Source organism: Oncorhynchus mykiss, chromosome 25 (assembly GCF_057628025.1).
Source record: "Oncorhynchus mykiss isolate SJ-2025 chromosome 25, ASM5762802v1, whole genome shotgun sequence".
NCBI classification, from domain to species: domain Eukaryota; kingdom Metazoa; phylum Chordata; class Actinopteri; order Salmoniformes; family Salmonidae; genus Oncorhynchus; species Oncorhynchus mykiss.
Window position 1 is genome coordinate 70,275,206 of NC_143046.1, and position 17,412 is coordinate 70,292,617.

Consider the following 17,412-nt stretch of genomic DNA (forward strand, 5'->3'; position numbering starts at 1 on the left):
AATGCCTCTGGTTGTGTGTGCGTGCGTTCAGGCATTTTGCTTCTGGTTGTGTGTGTGCGTGCGCGTTCAGGCATTTTGCTTCTGGTTGTGTGTGTGCGTGTTCAGGCATTATGCTTCTGGTTGTGCGTGCGTGCGTTCAGGCATTATGCTTATGGTTGTGCGTGCGTGCGTTCAGGCATTATGCTTATGGTTGTGCATGCACGCGTTCAGGCATTATGCTTCTGGTTGTGTGTGCTCGCACGTTCAGGCATTATGCTTCTGGTTGTGTGTGCTCGCACGTTCAGGCATTATGCTTCTGGTTGTGTGTGTGTGTTCAGGCATTATGCTTCTGGTTGTGTGTGTAGGCACGTTCAGGTATTATGCTTCTGGTTGTGTGTGTGTGTGTGCGCGTTCAAGCATTATACCTCTGGTTGTGTGTGTGCGCATTCAGGCATTATGCTTCTGGTTGTGTGTGCGCGTGCGTTCAGGAATTATGCTCCTAGTTGCGCGTGTTCAGGCATTATACCTCTGGTTGTGTGTGCTCGCTCGTTCAGGCATTATGCTTCTGGTTGTGTGTGCGTTCCCGCGTTCAAGCAATATGCTTCTGGTTTTGCACGCGCGTTCAGGCATTATGCTTCTGGTCGTGTGTGTGCGCGCGTTTAGCTATTATTCTTCTGGTTGTGTGTGCGCACGCGTTTAGCTATTATTCTTCTGGTTGTGTGTGCGCACGCGTTTAGCTATTATTCTTCTGGTTGTGTGTGTGCGCGGGTTTAGCTATTATTATTATTCTGGTTGTGTGTGTGCTCGCACGTTCAGGCATTATGCTCCTGGCTGTGTGTGCTCCATCAGGCATTATGCTCCTGGTTGTGTGCGCTCCATCAGGCATTATGCTCCTGGCTGTGTGCGCTCCATCAGGCATTATGCTCCTGGCTGTGTGCGCTCCATCAGGCATTATGCTCCTGGCTGTGTGCGCTCCATCAGGCATTATGGTCCTGGCTGTGTGCGCTCCATCAGGCATTATGCTCCTGGCTGTGTGCGCTCCATCAGGCATTATGCTCCTGGCTGTGTGCGCTCCATCAGGCATTATGCTCCTGGCTGTGTGCGCTCCATCAGGCATTATGCTCCTTGTTGTGTGTGCTCCATCAGGCATTATGCTCCTGGCTGTGTGCGCTCCATCAGGCATTATGCTCCTGGCTGTGTGCGCTCCATCAGGCATCATGCTCCTGGCTGTGTGTGCTCCATCAGGCATTATGCTCCTGGCTGTGTGCGCTCCATCAGGCATTATGCTCCTGGTTGTGTGCGCTCCATCAGGCATTATGCTCCAGTTTCAACTGACCTGAGCCCTAGGACCATGCCCCAGGAATACCTGACATGATGACTCCTTGCTGTCCCCAGTCCACCTGACTGTGCTGCTGCTCCAGTTTCAACTATTCTGCCTTATTATTATTCGACCATGCTGGTCATTTATGAACATTTGAACATCTTGACCATGTTTTGTTATAATCTCCACCCGGCACAGCCAGAAGAGGACTGGCCACCCCACATAGCCTGGTTCCTCTCTAGGTTTCTTCCTAGGTTTTGGCCTTTCTAGGGAGTTTTTCCTAGCCACCGTGCTTCTTCACCTGCATTGCTTGCTGTTTGGGGTTTTAGGCTGGGTTTCTGTACAGCACTTTGAGATATCAGCTGATGTACGAAGGGCTATATAAAATAAATTTGATTGATTGATTGATTATGCTCCTGGCTGTGTGCGCTCCATCAGGCATTATGCTCCTGGTTGTGTGCGCTCCATCAGGCATTATGCTCCTGGCTGTGTGCGCTCCATCAGGCATTATGCTCCTGGCTGTGTGCGCTCCATCAGGCATTATGCTCCTGGCTGTGTGCGCTCCATCAGGCATTATGCTCCTGGCTGTGTGCGCTCCATCAGGCATTATGCTCCTGGCTGTGTGCGCTCCATCAGGCATTATGCTCCTGGCTGTGTGCGCTCCATCAGGCATTATGCTCCTGGTTGTGTGCGCTCCATCAGGCATTATGCTCCTGGCTGTGTGCGCTCCATCAGGCATTATGCTCCTGGCTGTGTGCGCGCCATCAGGCATTATGCTCCTGGCTGTGTGCGCTCCATCAGGCATTATGCTCCTGGCTGTGTGCGCTCCATCAGGCATTATGCTCCTGGCTGTGTGCGCTCCATCAGGCATTATGCTCCTGGCTGTGTGCGCTCCATCAGGCATTATGCTCCTGGCTGTGTGCGCTCCATCAGGCATTATGCTCCTGGCTGTGTGCGCTCCATCAGGCATTATGCTCCTGGTTGTGTGCGCACCGCACCATCAGGCATTATGCTTCTGGTTGTGTGTGCGCTCGCGTGTTCAGGCATTATGCTTCTGGTTGTGTGCGCGCATTCAGGCATTATGCTTCTGGTTGTGTGCGTGTTCAGGGATTTTGCTTCTGGTTGTGTGTGTTTAGGCATTTTGCTTCTGGTTGTGTGTGTTTAGGCATTATGCTTCTGGTTGTGTGTGTGTTTAGGCATTATGCTTCTGGTTGTGTGTGTGTTTAGGCATTATGCTTCTGGTTGTTTGCGCTCGTGCTTTCAGGCATTACGCTTCTGGTTGTGCACGCTCGCACATTCAGGCATTATACTTCTGGTTGTGTACTCTCGCACATTCAGACATTATGCTCCTTGTTGTGTGTGCTCCATCAGGCATTATGCTCCTGGTTGTGTGCGCTCCATCAGGCATTATGCTCCTGGTTGTGTGCGCTCCATCATGCTTCTGGTTGTGTGCGCACCATCATGCTTCTGGTTGCACATGTTCAGGCATTTTGCTTCTGGTTGTGTGTGCGCGCGTTCAGGCATTTTGCACATCTAACCAAGCTTGCAGAGTCAGGTTACCTCCATTAAAAAAAAGACTGCTCTAATAGCAAGTCCTGTATATTCCCAACTAGAACACGCACCAGGTTCTCATCCAACACTAGAGACTTGGACTTTTTTTATATAACTCATTAAAATATTAATGCATTATAACGCTGCCATATTGTGGTCCAGATGTGATGAATTTAAGAAGAGAAAGGGAAAATTAGGCCCGCCATGACTCTACCCCCCACTGCTGTTTTGGTGCATAACATCATAGGCATGCTGACTAGTACCAGGCGTACGCAAAGGAAGATTTTGCACAGTGTGATCTGTATTAAATATTCAACAGACAGAAAAAAAATGGAAGGGGTATTATTTGGTCTGATATATAACATTGCCTCTGGGGATGACCTTGACAATCTTTTCACCTAGCCAATCATCCAAGATCAGGAAGGACAAGAGAAAGAGATGAAGCCATTTCAGAGTATGGAAACAGTCTACATCTCTAATATATATTCCATTGAAGAAAAGGTCAAACGTTAATATTTATTACACAGTAATAGAATGGATTACAAAAGACTACTTCTTGCTGCAGTATGATTCTATATCCTTTTCCCTAAAATGTGCACTCATTCACACCCCCTCATGGATTGAAAATAAATGGAATATGGCGCAACACCCACAATCCCATGATTTTGAATTCATTAGGGGAAGCGTAGGAATCAGTGCCTAAGGGGGTTTGAAGGCTAAAAGCTGTATCTGGATCAGACCACTGTTTCCAGAAAGACACTGCATCATAGTTCAGTGTCCATCTATGATGAAATTGCACGTCCCCTTAAGAGCCATAGATGAAAGGGCACAGTGAAATAAATGTCTATCGCCACCATCACTTCAGCTGTAGTACCACCTGTAAGGACACAAATACACACTATCAGGATACATACACACAGTTGGATAGAGGGCTCTTGTGCCACAGAGCCTGCTTTAGCATAGACAGTGGCATTGAGGGCTTCCACCATTTTAAAGTAGTCAACTGGATGAGACTTACTATGGGTTAAGAAAGGAGTGGTCAACTAAAGAATTATACTCCTGAACAAACAGGTGGCAGTAAATCACCAACATTTGATTGATACCTATTCAGACAAAACACACTCCAGCATGGTAGACAGTGGTATGCACATTTTCTGTTTATTTATGAACTACCAATACACTCAGAAGTAGACTACTTTATAATGGAGATAGCATGGGCAACGCCATTGAGGGCTGTAGATATTGACGTGTTGAAAGTACCGAAATGTCTGTTCAGCCAGTTAACACAGCTCAAAAACCCATACAAGACACTCAATCAGGGGTCTCTTCACATTTCCCAAGTCAACAACAGAGGCTGGGAGACACAGTGCTGTATAAAGCAATGACTACATCAAATTCTCTTCCAGCTCAGGTAACTCAGGCAAGCAATAAAATCAATAAAAACCACCTCGAGAAACAACGAGGACTGTGGAGACACACACGTATGCTCTTATTTTTTTTAAATAGTCGTAGTGTTCTTAGTTTAAATGTGTTGCTGTTCTTTGTTTTGTGTGGACTCCAGGACGAATAGCTGCTGCTTCTTCAACAGTTAACTGGGATCCGAAAAAAATAAGTGTGTATCAAATGTACACTGTCAGCACTGCAAAAACCACACACAGAAAAAATAACATACAGTCAGACTAAACTGCTGTTGGGATACAAATATATTTTGGGGGATAAAAGCCCTTCTGTAATACACAAATGTCTTCTAGGACAGAGGGAATATGGAACGATTGGGAAAGAACTGTCCCTTTAAGTGAATGAGAGCGCAAAAACTGGCAGAAATCACCAGCTATTATGCTCCTGACATCAGTAGGTGAAAATATAATGATATTAAACTATTGGTGGAACTGCCAAGAAAACTGTTCTCAAGCCATCCAAATCACACCCTCCACTGATGCTGACCAAACGCTCACACACCCATACATACACGCGCAAGCACTCATACACACATGCTGTGCATAACTGCACCACTAAAACAGACAAACAACATGCTGACACAAACACATTTGATTGGCAATGATAATACCCTAATTGTCATAATATGTGCGCATGTACGTGTCCCTGAAGGATTACCTTATTGGCAGCCTCCATTGAGCTGATGAGTGTTTGTAATTCCTCTCGGTTCATCTCGACAGACACAGGCTTCAGGGCCCCGTTCTCCTTCACGTCCAAACTGAGGTTGAGTAGAGGGGTCTGGAGAGACGAGATCTTATCGCTGGCCAATGCCAGCTGAAAAGAGACAGAGGCTTACGATTCTAGTGTATAGAAAGCATTGTGGTAGCAGTAGACATGGTGAACCATACACACCAGCATTTCACCCCAGATTAATTCATGACTGATATCACATAATGTGTAAAACCCAGTTGAAACAGGACTATAAAAAAAGCATAACGACTTTTTTCATTTGACCTGTATGTCCCATTAAGATAAAAATAAAATATATTTTTCAAGGGAGTCCTGATCAATCAGTTTACCAATCAAACAAATATTGTGGTCTCCTCACTATAGTCCAGGGAATTCACCTTTATATGCCAGTCAAAGTCCTGGAGGGTGGAGCTAGACACGTTATTGGTCCTCTCCACCAGCGCCTGGCAGATCTCCTCCCGTCTGGCCCTCAGGACGGTCAGCACAGCCTCCCCGTACCCCCGGCCCACGTCTGCCAACGATGCCAGCACCTGCCCAAAGCAGAACAGGCTGGCAGTTGCACTACTAAATAATCACTCATACTGTACAGATAAAATTCAAAATAACTTAGGAAATAGGATTTTATTGTGTGGGATAATACATTGGCTGACATTACACAAAAACTGTCAACACAGAAGACACAGGACAATATTAATTTAAACATGTTTTTTGTAAATATGTTCCTTTGCTCATCTGGTGCAACAGCTCCTGGTGATTATGCAATGAATATCAAATGGCTGGTCTTGTTTCAATCTGCCTGTAATTCTATTTACACATAAAATATTCAGTTAATTAGTTTCTCAACTGAAACAGATGAGTCTGTGTCCCTGTAATTGTTCATAAATATTGTCAATATGGCTGGAGGAGATGGGTGCCGTTTTACAGTCCCCTAACCAATGTTTTTTTGCGTTATTTGTAACTTATTTTGTACAGAATGTTTCTGCCACCGTCTCTTATGACCGAAAAGAGCTCAGGACAGCGATTACTCACCTCGTACTGGAAGAAGATTTTTTTCGTTAACGAGTTGGACGCAAAGGATTTACTTCAGACACCCGACAAGGCCCTCGTCCCAATCATTCGCAGGAGAAAGAGACAGAGATATCAGGGACGTAGGTCGGAGTGCCTTGTAAGGATCCGACGAGAGTTGGTAATCTGCCTTTACCATCAGTCCTTTAGCCAACGTACAATCATTGGATAACAAAATAGACGAACTACGATCACGTATATCCTACCAATGGGACATTAAAAACTGTGATATCTTATATTTCATTGAGTCGTGGCTGAATGACAACATGAATAACATACAGCTGGTGGGTTTTACACTGCATTGGCAAGATAGAACAGCCGCCTCCAGTAAGAGAAGGGGTGGCGGGCGGTCTGTGTATATTTGTAAACAGCTGGTGAATAAAATGTAATATTAAGGAAGTCTCGAGGTTTTGCACGACTGAGGTAGAGTATCTCACAATAAGCTGTAGACCACACTATCTACCAATAGAGTTTTCATAAAAATTATTCATAAATGTCTATTTACCACCACAAACTAATGCGTACCACCACAAACTAGTGGTACTAAGACCACACTCAATGAGCTGTATACGGCCATACGCAATCAGGAAAACTCTCATCCAGAGGTGGCGTACAGAGTGGCCGAGGACTTTAATGTAGGGAAACTTAAATCCGTTTTACCTATTTTCTACCAGCATGTTAAATGTGCAACCAGAGGGGGAAAAAAAAAAAAAAAAAAAACTCTAGACCACCTTCACTCCACACACAGAGACGCGTACAAAGCTCGCCCTCCATTTGGCAAATCTGACCATAATTCTATCCTCCTGATTCCTGCTTACAAGCAAAAACTAAACAGGAAAAACCAGTGACTCGGTCAATAAAGAAGTGGTCAGATAAAGCAGATGCTAAGCTACATGACTGTTTTGCTAGCACAGACTGGAATATGTTCTGGGATTCTTCTGATGGCATTGAGGAGTACACCACATCAGTCAATGGCTTCATCAATAAGTGCATCGATGATGTTTTCCCCACAGTGACCGTACGTACATACCCCAACCAGAAGCCATGGATTACAGACAACATCTGCACTGAGCTAAAAGGGTAGAGCTACCGCTTTCAAGGAGTGGAACACTAACCCGGAAGCTTATAAGATATCCTGCAATGCCCTCCGGTGAACCATCAAACAGGCAAAGCGTCAATACAGGACTAAGATTGAATCGTACTACAAGCTATTACAGACTACAAAGGGAAGCACAGCTTTGAGCTGCCCACTGACACGAGCATACCAGACGAGGTAAATTACTTCTATGCTCTGATCGAGGCAAGCAACACTGAAGCATGCATGAGAGCATCAGCTGTTCTGGAGCGACTGTGTGATCACTCTCTCCACAGCCAATGTGAATAAGACCTTTAAACAGGTCAACATTCACAAGGCCAGACAGATTACCAGGACGTGTACTCCGAGGATGTACTGACCAACTGGCAAGTGTCTTCACTGACATGTTCAATCTGTCCCTGACTGAGTCTGTAATACCAACATGTTTCAAGCAGACCGCCATAGTCCCTGTGCCAAAGAACACTAAGGTAACCTGCCTAAATGACTATCAACTCGTAGCACTCACGTCTGTAACCATGAAGTGCTTTGAAAGGCTGGTCATAGCTCACAACACCATTATTCCAGAAACCCTAGACCCACTCCAATTTGCATACAACAGATCCACAGATGATGCAATCTCTATTGCACTCCACACTGCCCTTTCCCTCCTGGATAAAATGAACACCTATGTGAGAATGCTATTCATTGACTACAGCTCAGCTTTCAACACCATAGTGCCCTCAAAGTTCATCACTAAGCTAAGGACTCTGGGACTAAACACCTCCCTCTGCAACTGGATCCTGGACTTAATGACAGGCCGCCCCCCCAAGTGGTAAGGGTAGATAACAACACATCCACGCTGTTCCTCAACACAGGAGCCCTTCAGGGGTGCGTGCTCAGTCCCCTCCTGTACTCCCTGTTCATTCATGACTGCATGGCCAGGCATGACTCCAACACCATCATTAAGTTTGCCGATCACACAACAGTGGTAGGCCTGATCACCGACTACGGTGAGACAGCCTATAGGGAGAATGTCAGAGACCTGGCTGTGTGGTGCCAGGATAACAACCTCTCCCTCAATGTGATCAAGGGAAAGGAGATGATTGTGGACAACAGAAAAAGGAGGACCGAGCATGCCCCCATTCTCATTGATGGGGCTGTAGTGGAGCAGGTTGAGAGCTTCAAGTTCCTTGGTGTCCACATCACCAACAAACTATCATGGTCCAAAAACACCAAGACAGTAGTGAAAAGGGCACGACAAAGCCTATTCCCCCTCAGAAGACTGAAAAGATTTGGTATGGGTCCTCAGATCCTCAAATAGTTTGAAGGCTGCACCATTGAGAGCATCCTGACTGGTTGCATCACTGCCTGGTATGGCAACTGCTCGGCCTCCGACCGCAAGGCACTACAGATGGTAGTGCGTATGACCCAGTACATCACTGGGGCCAAGCTTCCTGCCATCCAGGACCTCTATACCAGGCGTGTCAGAGGAAGGTCCTAAACATTGTCAAAGACTCCAGCCACCCTAGTCATAGACTGTTCTCTCTGCTCCTGCACGGCAAGCGGTAGCGGAGCGCCAAGTCTAGGTCCAAAAGGCTTCTTAACAGCTTCTACCCCCAAGCCATAAGACTCCTGAACAGCTAATCAAATGACTACTCAGACTATTTACATGATCCCCCCCCCCTTTTTTTTACACTGCTGCTACTCTGTTTATTATGTATGCATAGTCACTTTAACTCTACCTACATGTACATATTACGTCAATTACCTCAACTAACCTGTGCCCCCGCACATTGACTCTGTTCCGGTAGCCCCTGTATATAGCCTTATTTTACTGCTGCTCTTTAATTATTTCATATTTTTTACTTAACTCGTATTTTTCTTAAAACTGCATTGTTGGTTAAGGGCTGATCTTAATACCTGTTGTATTCAGCGCATTTACATCAAATCTTATTTGTCACCTCTTTACTGAAATAACTATAACTTTTAGCGCTTGAAAATGTAGACCTAGATGTTAGTAGACCTAGATGTTAGCATTTAATGTTACTATGCTGTGTCAAAGATCAATTCTATGGGAACAGTATGATTGATGCCTGGTTGAACTTTCCTCCTGAGTGCCAAACAACACAGCAACTTGAAACAAACACACTGTATACACCTGACACACTCAACCCATGGTCTACTCTGCAGCCATAACAAACACAGCCTACCACACACTGCAGCACTCCCATTTTTGTTCTTGCTCAACACAGCACCCCCGGAGCATCCCCCAGGAATGGATTAAGAAACACTGACCTAACACTACACATATTCACCCAACAAACCCAACACATTATACTTCAGCCATCAAGAGGCCCTACACAAACCCAATACACACTCAAGAGTCAAACACCCTGTGACTGACATAGAACCTTCAAAAACCAGTGAGTCACTGCATTGTACACCTTAGAAACCCAACTCCCATCACATCTGACTCTGTCAAACATGCATGATACAACTCCAAACTCACTGACTCCTGGCTCACCTCTTCGTCTGGGGTGTTCTTACCGACGGCGAGCCGGAACAGAGAAGAGAGGGAGTCGAGGACCTCCATCCATTCTACAAGGGTCCACATGTCACCATAGTCTGCCATCCGAGGGGACTCCCGCCCACATACACTATCCACCACCCTGTGTAATAGCTGGGGGAAAGAAAATGTGTATCATCATCATGATGATGATAGCCTATGGTAGGATTGAATCTACCCACCAAAACAAGTCAGTAAACAATGCCATGCCCATGTTTGTGTGGAGGTCATAGTGTTTTGGAGTAACTGACTTATCTGCATGCTTTGGATTTACAATCAAGCATAATGCTCCCTCTGCTGGTCAATTATTGGTTCAGCGTGTGCTTATGACAATGACATGGGCACACTGCCAAATCGAGCCCCGACAGCTACACCCAGGCAATCATAGATCAGAAAGGATTAGACGGGTTTAAATAATATGATGACAGCTCCACAAAGCCTATCATAAGTAAAGTTGAAGTAATTACCATATCCTTTCAGACCTACTGGAGTTTTATAGGGCGGGTTACGATTGGGTATTGATATGCTTTCCTAATGGTTAGATGCAGAAAACACAATGGATCATCAATACACAATGTATCTGAATTGGGGAGCTTGCAGCAACATTGTAAGCTACATTGTTACAACAGTAATACAAATCACATTTTAGCCCTTGATTGAGAGCATAATATCTTGTTTTCATATTATATAAAACAGACACGAGGGTACTCAAAAGCCTGTTGTATCGTCTCATCTGAATGCACACGCAGAGTATTTAATTCATTTGATTGTAAAACCTAATGGAAATCCTTTCTCCTTCTGTAATACTATGTAGTTCAGTTGGTAGAGCATGGCGTTGGCACCAGGATAGTGGTTTCAATTCCCGGGCCTACCCATACGTAAAATGTATGCACTCATGACTGTATGTCAATTTGTTTAAAAACGTCTGCAAGATGGCATTTATTACAATGGCATGTTGCTATGTAACAAATAATAATAAACGCATGCAAGGGTTCTCCTGATATTGCATTGTCTAGCTCCAGGACAGTGGTGAAAAAATGACATGTATGAACCAAGGAAATTCATGTATTATACTTACTTTTGGACATTCTTCAGGGAGTAATTTGGCAAGCAAATGTACCATGTTTTGTTGTCGAGTTTCGCCTTCCTTGTAAAACGTCACGAATCAGCTGATAAGTGATCACATGGTAAACCGGGGAAATCTGCTGTTTCCTGAGAGTACTTTTTCAGCGTGGCTCAACATTGGGATTTTTAATTATCATAACTAAAATTTGACATAAACAAAGGGCGCCTTCATGTGGATAACTTTGTCAAGACTAGAGGGAATACAGTTTATGTCAAATTGACGTCTACATTTTTCCCCCTTCATATTAGCCAACCCAAACCCTTTTCCAAAAGTATCCAAATTCTCCCAACCTGCTACGTAAGTTAAATCAAAATGTATGAAGAAAAATACCCTTTTCTTATTTAAAAAAAAAAAAAAAAAAGATTTGTAAAACTATTTAGAATCTTTAAAACGTATACAAAATAAAATGTTTTCGCTACATGTCTGTATTTGGTTTGATATAACGTTAATGTATTATTTTTTCTTCTCGTCCTTATTTCTTTGTGTAATCCCTCTGGCTGTTCTGTTTGTGTTTTGCATGTTGCTATTTAATTCAAAAAAAATACTTACTACGAAAAGTGAATTCTGACATAATGTATCCCGTGTTGTCAAACTCCCGCCTTTCAAAGTGTTGCAGTATGGGGATAAAACAAATCAGATTTGCCGACTACATCAGACCGGAAGAGGCAAAGTGAGAGGTTTTACTCAGCTCAAAGTATGTCCACGAAAATAATAATAATTTTTGTATGGAGGTCAATAATAAGAGTGGAATTTGGTCAACAAAACATGCAATTGCATATTTGCTAAGTGAGGTTTATTTGATCGAATAAAATTTACGTAATGGTTAGATTGTTATGAATGTACTGATATAAGTGGACGCACGTGGCATTTCGGCAACTAGGGGGGGAAAACGACTTTAAATTGGAGTTGTCTGTTGTCATAGAGATAGAGGACTCTGTTTTTGCATGTACATTACCATGGAGGGCTTTCGCCATTTTAAAGTAGTGAACTGGGTGGGGATTCCGACGAGTTGGGAGCAATCAGCCAATGAAAAATAAGAAAATTGGCTACTTTAAAATAGAGAGAGCCTCAATACCGCTGTCACAGACGCTATGATGGTACAGATACAAATGTGAGTCCTCTATCTAGCTCTATGCCCTCTCATTGGCTAGAATGGTCACACATGATCTCGCCTCCTGTCTGCTTCCATCTATATAAGGACATTAAAATACTTCCAAATGTGTAATGTCACATGCACAAGTACAGTGAAATGCCTTTCTTGAAAACACAACAATCAATAATGTAATACTATAAAACACACATGAGAATAGGAAAAAATACATAGAACACTGTAAGCATACTTGTCTCCCAGTTGTAAAAGAAAATATGTGCTTGTAAGAAATGCTCCTCAGGCAATCTAGCTGAAAGGCACAGCACCAACAGCTGACATGAAGAGGGGACTGGAATTGGAGATGACAGTGACTACTGCAAGATGCAGAATGTCAACTTCTCACCCTGTGGCCTCATCATACATCCTGACGTCCTTTGGCTTGCCTCTTCTCCTGATGGCCTGGTCTACGAGCCTCTCGAGCATCCACCGTTTGGCCTAGTTGAGAATAAGAACCCAAACGTAAAGGGTTTTGTGGATTGCAAGTATGTTCACATGCATAACGGTGAACCTTCCCTGAAGAGGTAGCATGCCTACTATTGGCAAGTTCAAGGTCAGCTCTACATCATTGGGTTGGAGTGGTGTGACTTTGTTGTCTGTGAGCATGAGGACATTTTGGCCGAGAGAATAGAGACCCAGTGGTGTTCTCACTAATTAGAGAGAAGGGTGTACATGAAAAAGAACTTAGGCAGGAAAGACTAAATAACAATGGACAGGCTCCTTTATCTTTCAATTAATGAAAGAGAAACAAACTAACAAATCTGTCTGTGCAATTAATAATTAAAAATAATTCAATAAAATTGTTTCTGTTCTTTTGTCACTGTAAATAAAAACTCTTTACAACATTGTGTTTGGAGTAAGCAGTGGTGTTAATTATCATTAAATGGACTACAGGGTGTCACAGCAAAAAAAAGGAAAGATGCATTGCAGTAGTAGCTAATTGCGCCTTGGACCATGCCTTAATTAACAAGAGGTCCACACTGTTAGTTTTGTGAGAAGGCAAGCCACAGCCCAGATGCCGAGGATGCTTCCCATCAGTGACATGAGGATCTCTTGGACATGGTAGTTATTCCACTGGAATTGCAAAGGCACGGCTCCCTTCTTCAGACGTCGAAGCCCACTAGAAGGTTCAATGAAATCTTCTTAATTTCTTAACTTTCAATAACGATGCCGCACCAACTAATAACGTTAACACTAACGTTAGCTAGGTAACGTTACTGGTAGCTAACGTTTGCTAGCTAAAGAGACAAACAAAATACACTAACTAAACGGATAAACAGCATTTTGAAGAAGAATGATTAAGAAAACACTATAGAAATATGATCATATTAATATACTGAGGTAATGATAAAACAAGCGACTCCGAGGCTACAATCAGGCTGACAGGAAGCTTTGTATCCGGTAGGAAGTGGGCGTTGCTACTTTGTGCAAAAGGCATGTAGAGAAAAACACTAGAGCTTTGGTGGGCGGGCTTTTCCTTCCAAACAGTACTTTCAAATAGGGTGCCAGGGCTCGTCTTGGAAACACGCTTTCCACTATGCTAAATATTAATCAAATTTGTTGAAATTACATTCACAGAATTTGAAAGTTACAGCAAGGCGTTGGTGAGGACGCTATGTAGAAACTTGTCGTTTGGTCGAAACGAATTAGATTAGAAAAACATTGTTTGCTCTGTAGTTAGTTGGTTGGCTTTTCTAGTTAGCAAGCTTATTTCTCTGCTCAAATTGGCTAACGTTGTTTTGAGGAGAACAGGCTAGCTCCCTGTCGACTCAACAGGCAATAGGGGAGAAGATTAGATGTACAGTTGCTTCAATCGGGGTGTTGGAGTACCCAGACGAAATGGCGGCAAACTGCCCCAGAGATAAAAAATTAAAAGGTGCGATCTCTCAGATTCTATCTTAATTACAGAGTTAGACGTCTATGTTGAACCAATGCAATGGTATACATTTTATTGGCTTACTATTAGCTGCTTTTCCTGAAAATGTCTCTGATATACAGTACCAGTCAAAAGTTTGGACACCTACTCATTCCAGCGGTTTACTTTATTTTTACTATTTTCTACATTGTATAATAGTGAATACATCAAAACTATGAATTAACACATGGAATCATGTAGTAACCAAAAAAGTGCTAAACAAATAAAAATGTTATATTTGAGGTTCTTTAAAGTGGCCATCCTTTGTCTTGAGGACAGCTTTGCATGCTCTTGGCATTCTCTCAACCAGCTTCATGAGATAGTCACCTGGAATGCATTTCAATTAACAGGTGTGCCTTGTTAATTTGTGTAATTTCTTTCCTTAATGTGTTTGAGCCAGTCAGTTGTGTTGTGGTATACAGAAGATCGCCCTATTTAGTAAAAGACCACGTCCATATTATGGCAAGAACTGCTCAAATAGGCAAAGACAAACATCATTACTTTAAGACATGAAGGCCAGTCAATCCAGAACCTTTCAATAACTTTTAAAGTTTCTTCAGTTGCAAGTTGCAAAAACCATCAAGCTCTATGATGAAACTGGCTCTCATGAGGACCGCCACATGAAAGGAAGACCCAGAGTTACCTTTGCTGCAGAAGTACAGTTGTAACTGCATCTCAGATTGCAACGCAAATAAATGCTTGAGTTCAAGTAACATACATCTCAACATCAACTGTTCAGATGAGAAGAAACTCTACTAAAGGACACCAATAAGAAGAGACTTGCTTGGGTCAAGAAACACAAGCAAGGGACATTAGACCGGTGGACATCTGTCTTTTTGATCTGAGGAGTCCAACCACTGTGTCTTTGTGAGATGCAGAGTAGGTGAGTTGATGATCTCTGCACTGATTTATTTAGAATGCAAAAGACACTTAACCAGCATGGCTACCACAGCATTCTGCAGAAATTCACCATCCCATCTGGTTGGCACTTAGTCCCACTATCATTTATTTTTCAACAGGACAATGACCCAAAACACACCCCCAGGCTGTGTAAGGGCTATTTACAGTGCCTTGCGAAAGTATTCGGCCCCCTTGAACTTTGCGACCTTTTGCCACATTTCAGGCTTCAAACATAAAGATATAAAACTGTATTTTTTTGTGAAGAATCAACAACAAGTGGGACACAATCATGAAGTGGAACGACATTTATTGGATATTTCAAACTTTTTTAACAAATCAAAAACTGAAAAATTGGGCGTGCAAAATTATTCAGCCCCCTTAAGTTAATACTGTGTAGCGCCACCTTTTGCTGCGATTACAGCTGTAATTCGCTTGGGGTATGTCTCTATCAGTTTTGCACATCGAGAGACTGACATTTTTTCCCATTCCTCCTTGCAAAACAGCTCGAGCTCAGTGAGGTTGGATGGAGAGCATTTGTGAACAGCAGTTTTCAGTTCTTTCCACAGATTCTCGATTGGATTCAGGTCTGGACTTTGACTTGGCCATTCTAACACCTGGAAATGTTTATTTTTGAACCATTCCATTGTAGATGTTGCTTTATGTTTTGGATCATTGTCTTGTTGGAAGACAAATCTCCATCCCAGTCTCAGGTCTTTTGCAGACTCCATCAGGTTTTCTTCCAGAATGGTCCTGTATTTGGCTCCATCCATCTTCCCATCAATTTTAACCATCGTCCCTGTCCCTGCTGAAGAAAAGCAGGCCCAAACCATGATGCGGCCACCACCATGTTTGACAGTGGGGATGGTGTGTTCAGCTGTGTTGCTTTTACGCCAAACATAACGTTTTGCATTGTTGCCAAAAAGTTCAATTTTGGTTTCATCTGACCAGAGCACCTTCTTCCACATGTTTGGTGTGTCTCCCAGGTGGCTTGTGGCAAACTTTAAACAACACTTTTTATGGATATCTTTAAGAAATGGCTTTCTTCTTGCCACTCTTTCATAAAGGCCAGATTTGTGCAATATACGACTGATTGTTGTCCTATGGACAGAGTCTCCCACCTCAGCTGTAGATCTCTGCAGTTCATCCAGAGTGATTATGGGCCTCTTGGCTGCATCTCTGATCAGTCTTCTCCTTGTATGAGCTGAAAGTTTAGAGGGACGGCCAGGTCTTGGTAGATTTGCAGTGGTCTGATACTCCTTCCATTTCAATATTATCGCTTGCACAGTACTCCTTGGGATGTTTAAAGCTTGGGAAATCTTTTTGTATCCAAATCCGGCTTTAAACTTCTTCACAACAGTATCTCGGACCTGCCTGGTGTGTTCCTTGTTCTTCATGATGCTCTCTGCGCTTTTAACGGACCTCTGAGACTATCACAGTGCAGGTGCATTTATACGGAGACTTGATTACACACAGGTGGATTGTATTTATCATCATTAGTCATTTAGGTCAACATTGGATCATTCAGAGATCCTCACTGAACTTCTGGAGAGAGTTTGCTGCACTGAAAGTAAAGGGGCTGAATAATTTTGCACGCCCAATTTTTCAGTTTTTGATTTGTTAAAAAAGTTTGAAATATCCAATAAATGTCGTTCCACTTCATGATTGTGTCCCACTTGTTGCTGATTCTTCACAAAAAAATACAGTTTTATATCTTTATGTTTGAAGCCTGAAATGTGGCAAAAGGTCGCAAAGTTCAAGGGGGCCGAATACTTTCGCAAGGCACTGTAACCAAGAAGGAGAGTGGTGGAGTGCTGCATCAGATGACTTGGCCTCCACAATCACTTTTGGTTTGGGATGAGTTGGACCACAGAGTGAAGGAAAAGGATCAGCTTGTCTTGTATGGACTCAGTGCAGATCTAGGATCATTGTTGCTTTTTAGATCATAATGTATCAAATTACATGGACTGTTGGGACCTGACCCTAGATCAGCACTCCTACTCTTGGATGCTTCCACCAAAAGGCAGAAGACCACCTGCAGGGACGGGGCTGGGATTAAAATAAATAAATAACAGGACAAAACACGTTTCACGACAAGAGAGACAACACTACATAAAGGGAGATGTAAGACAACAACATAGCAAGGCAGCAACACAATAACATGGTAGCAACACAACATGGTAGCAGCACAAAACATGGTACAAACATTGGGCACAGACAACAGCACAAAGGGCAAGAAGGTAGAGACAACAATACATCACGCAAAGCAGCCACAACTGTCAGTAAGTGTCCATGATTGAGTGTTTGAATGAAGAGATTGAGATAAAACTGTCCAGTTTGAGTGTTTGTTGCAGCTCATTCCAGTCTCTAGCTGCAGCGAACTGAAAAGAATAGCTACCCAGGGATATGTGTGCTTTGGGGACCTTTAACAGAATGTGACTGGCAGAACGCGAGTTGTATGTGGAAAATGAGGGCTGCAGTAGATATCTCAGATAGGGGGGAGTGAGGCCTAAGCAGGTTTTATAAATAAGCATCAACCAGTGGGTTTTGCGACGGGTATACAGAGATGACCAGTTTACAGAG

General features: G+C 43.3%; 2 protein-coding genes across 3 annotated transcripts in view; one reads left to right on the plus strand and one right to left on the minus strand.

Annotated features, from left to right (window-relative positions):
- LOC149972110 (uncharacterized) overlaps positions 1-17,412 on the plus strand; it is a 395,887-nt gene that overhangs the window by 232,693 nt on the left and 145,782 nt on the right. The window lies entirely within an intron of this gene.
- On the minus strand, positions 3,133-11,520 carry LOC110505677 (COMM domain-containing protein 8). Of its 2 annotated transcripts, XM_021585060.3 has the most exons (6): positions 11,420-11,490; positions 10,823-10,913; positions 9,703-9,858; positions 5,416-5,568; positions 4,967-5,122; positions 3,133-3,728 (listed from the first exon to the last, which is right to left on the minus strand). In XM_021585060.3, the coding sequence occupies exons 2-6, from the start codon at positions 10,865-10,867 to the stop codon at positions 3,708-3,710; spliced, it is 531 nt and encodes a 176-aa protein (XP_021440735.1). In that variant the 5' UTR covers positions 10,868-10,913; positions 11,420-11,490; the 3' UTR covers positions 3,133-3,707. The 2 variants fall into 2 exon arrangements, with proteins under 2 accessions (XP_021440735.1, XP_090077113.1); XM_090220987.1 differs by lacking the exon at positions 10,823-10,913 and having other exon boundaries at positions 11,420-11,520.

Coding starts and splice junctions, on each gene's coding strand:
- LOC110505677 (XM_021585060.3), bottom strand. CDS start 10,867: ATGGTACATTTGCTTGCCAAATTACTCCCTGAAGAATGTCCAAAA. Junction 5,123..5,415: donor ACTTTGACTGGCATATAAAG/GTGAATTCCCTG, acceptor GTCTCTTTTCAG/CTGGCATTGGCCAGCGATAA. Junction 3,729..4,966: donor CAATGGAGGCTGCCAATAAG/GTAATCCTTCAG, acceptor GTGTCCTTACAG/GTGGTACTACAGCTGAAGTG.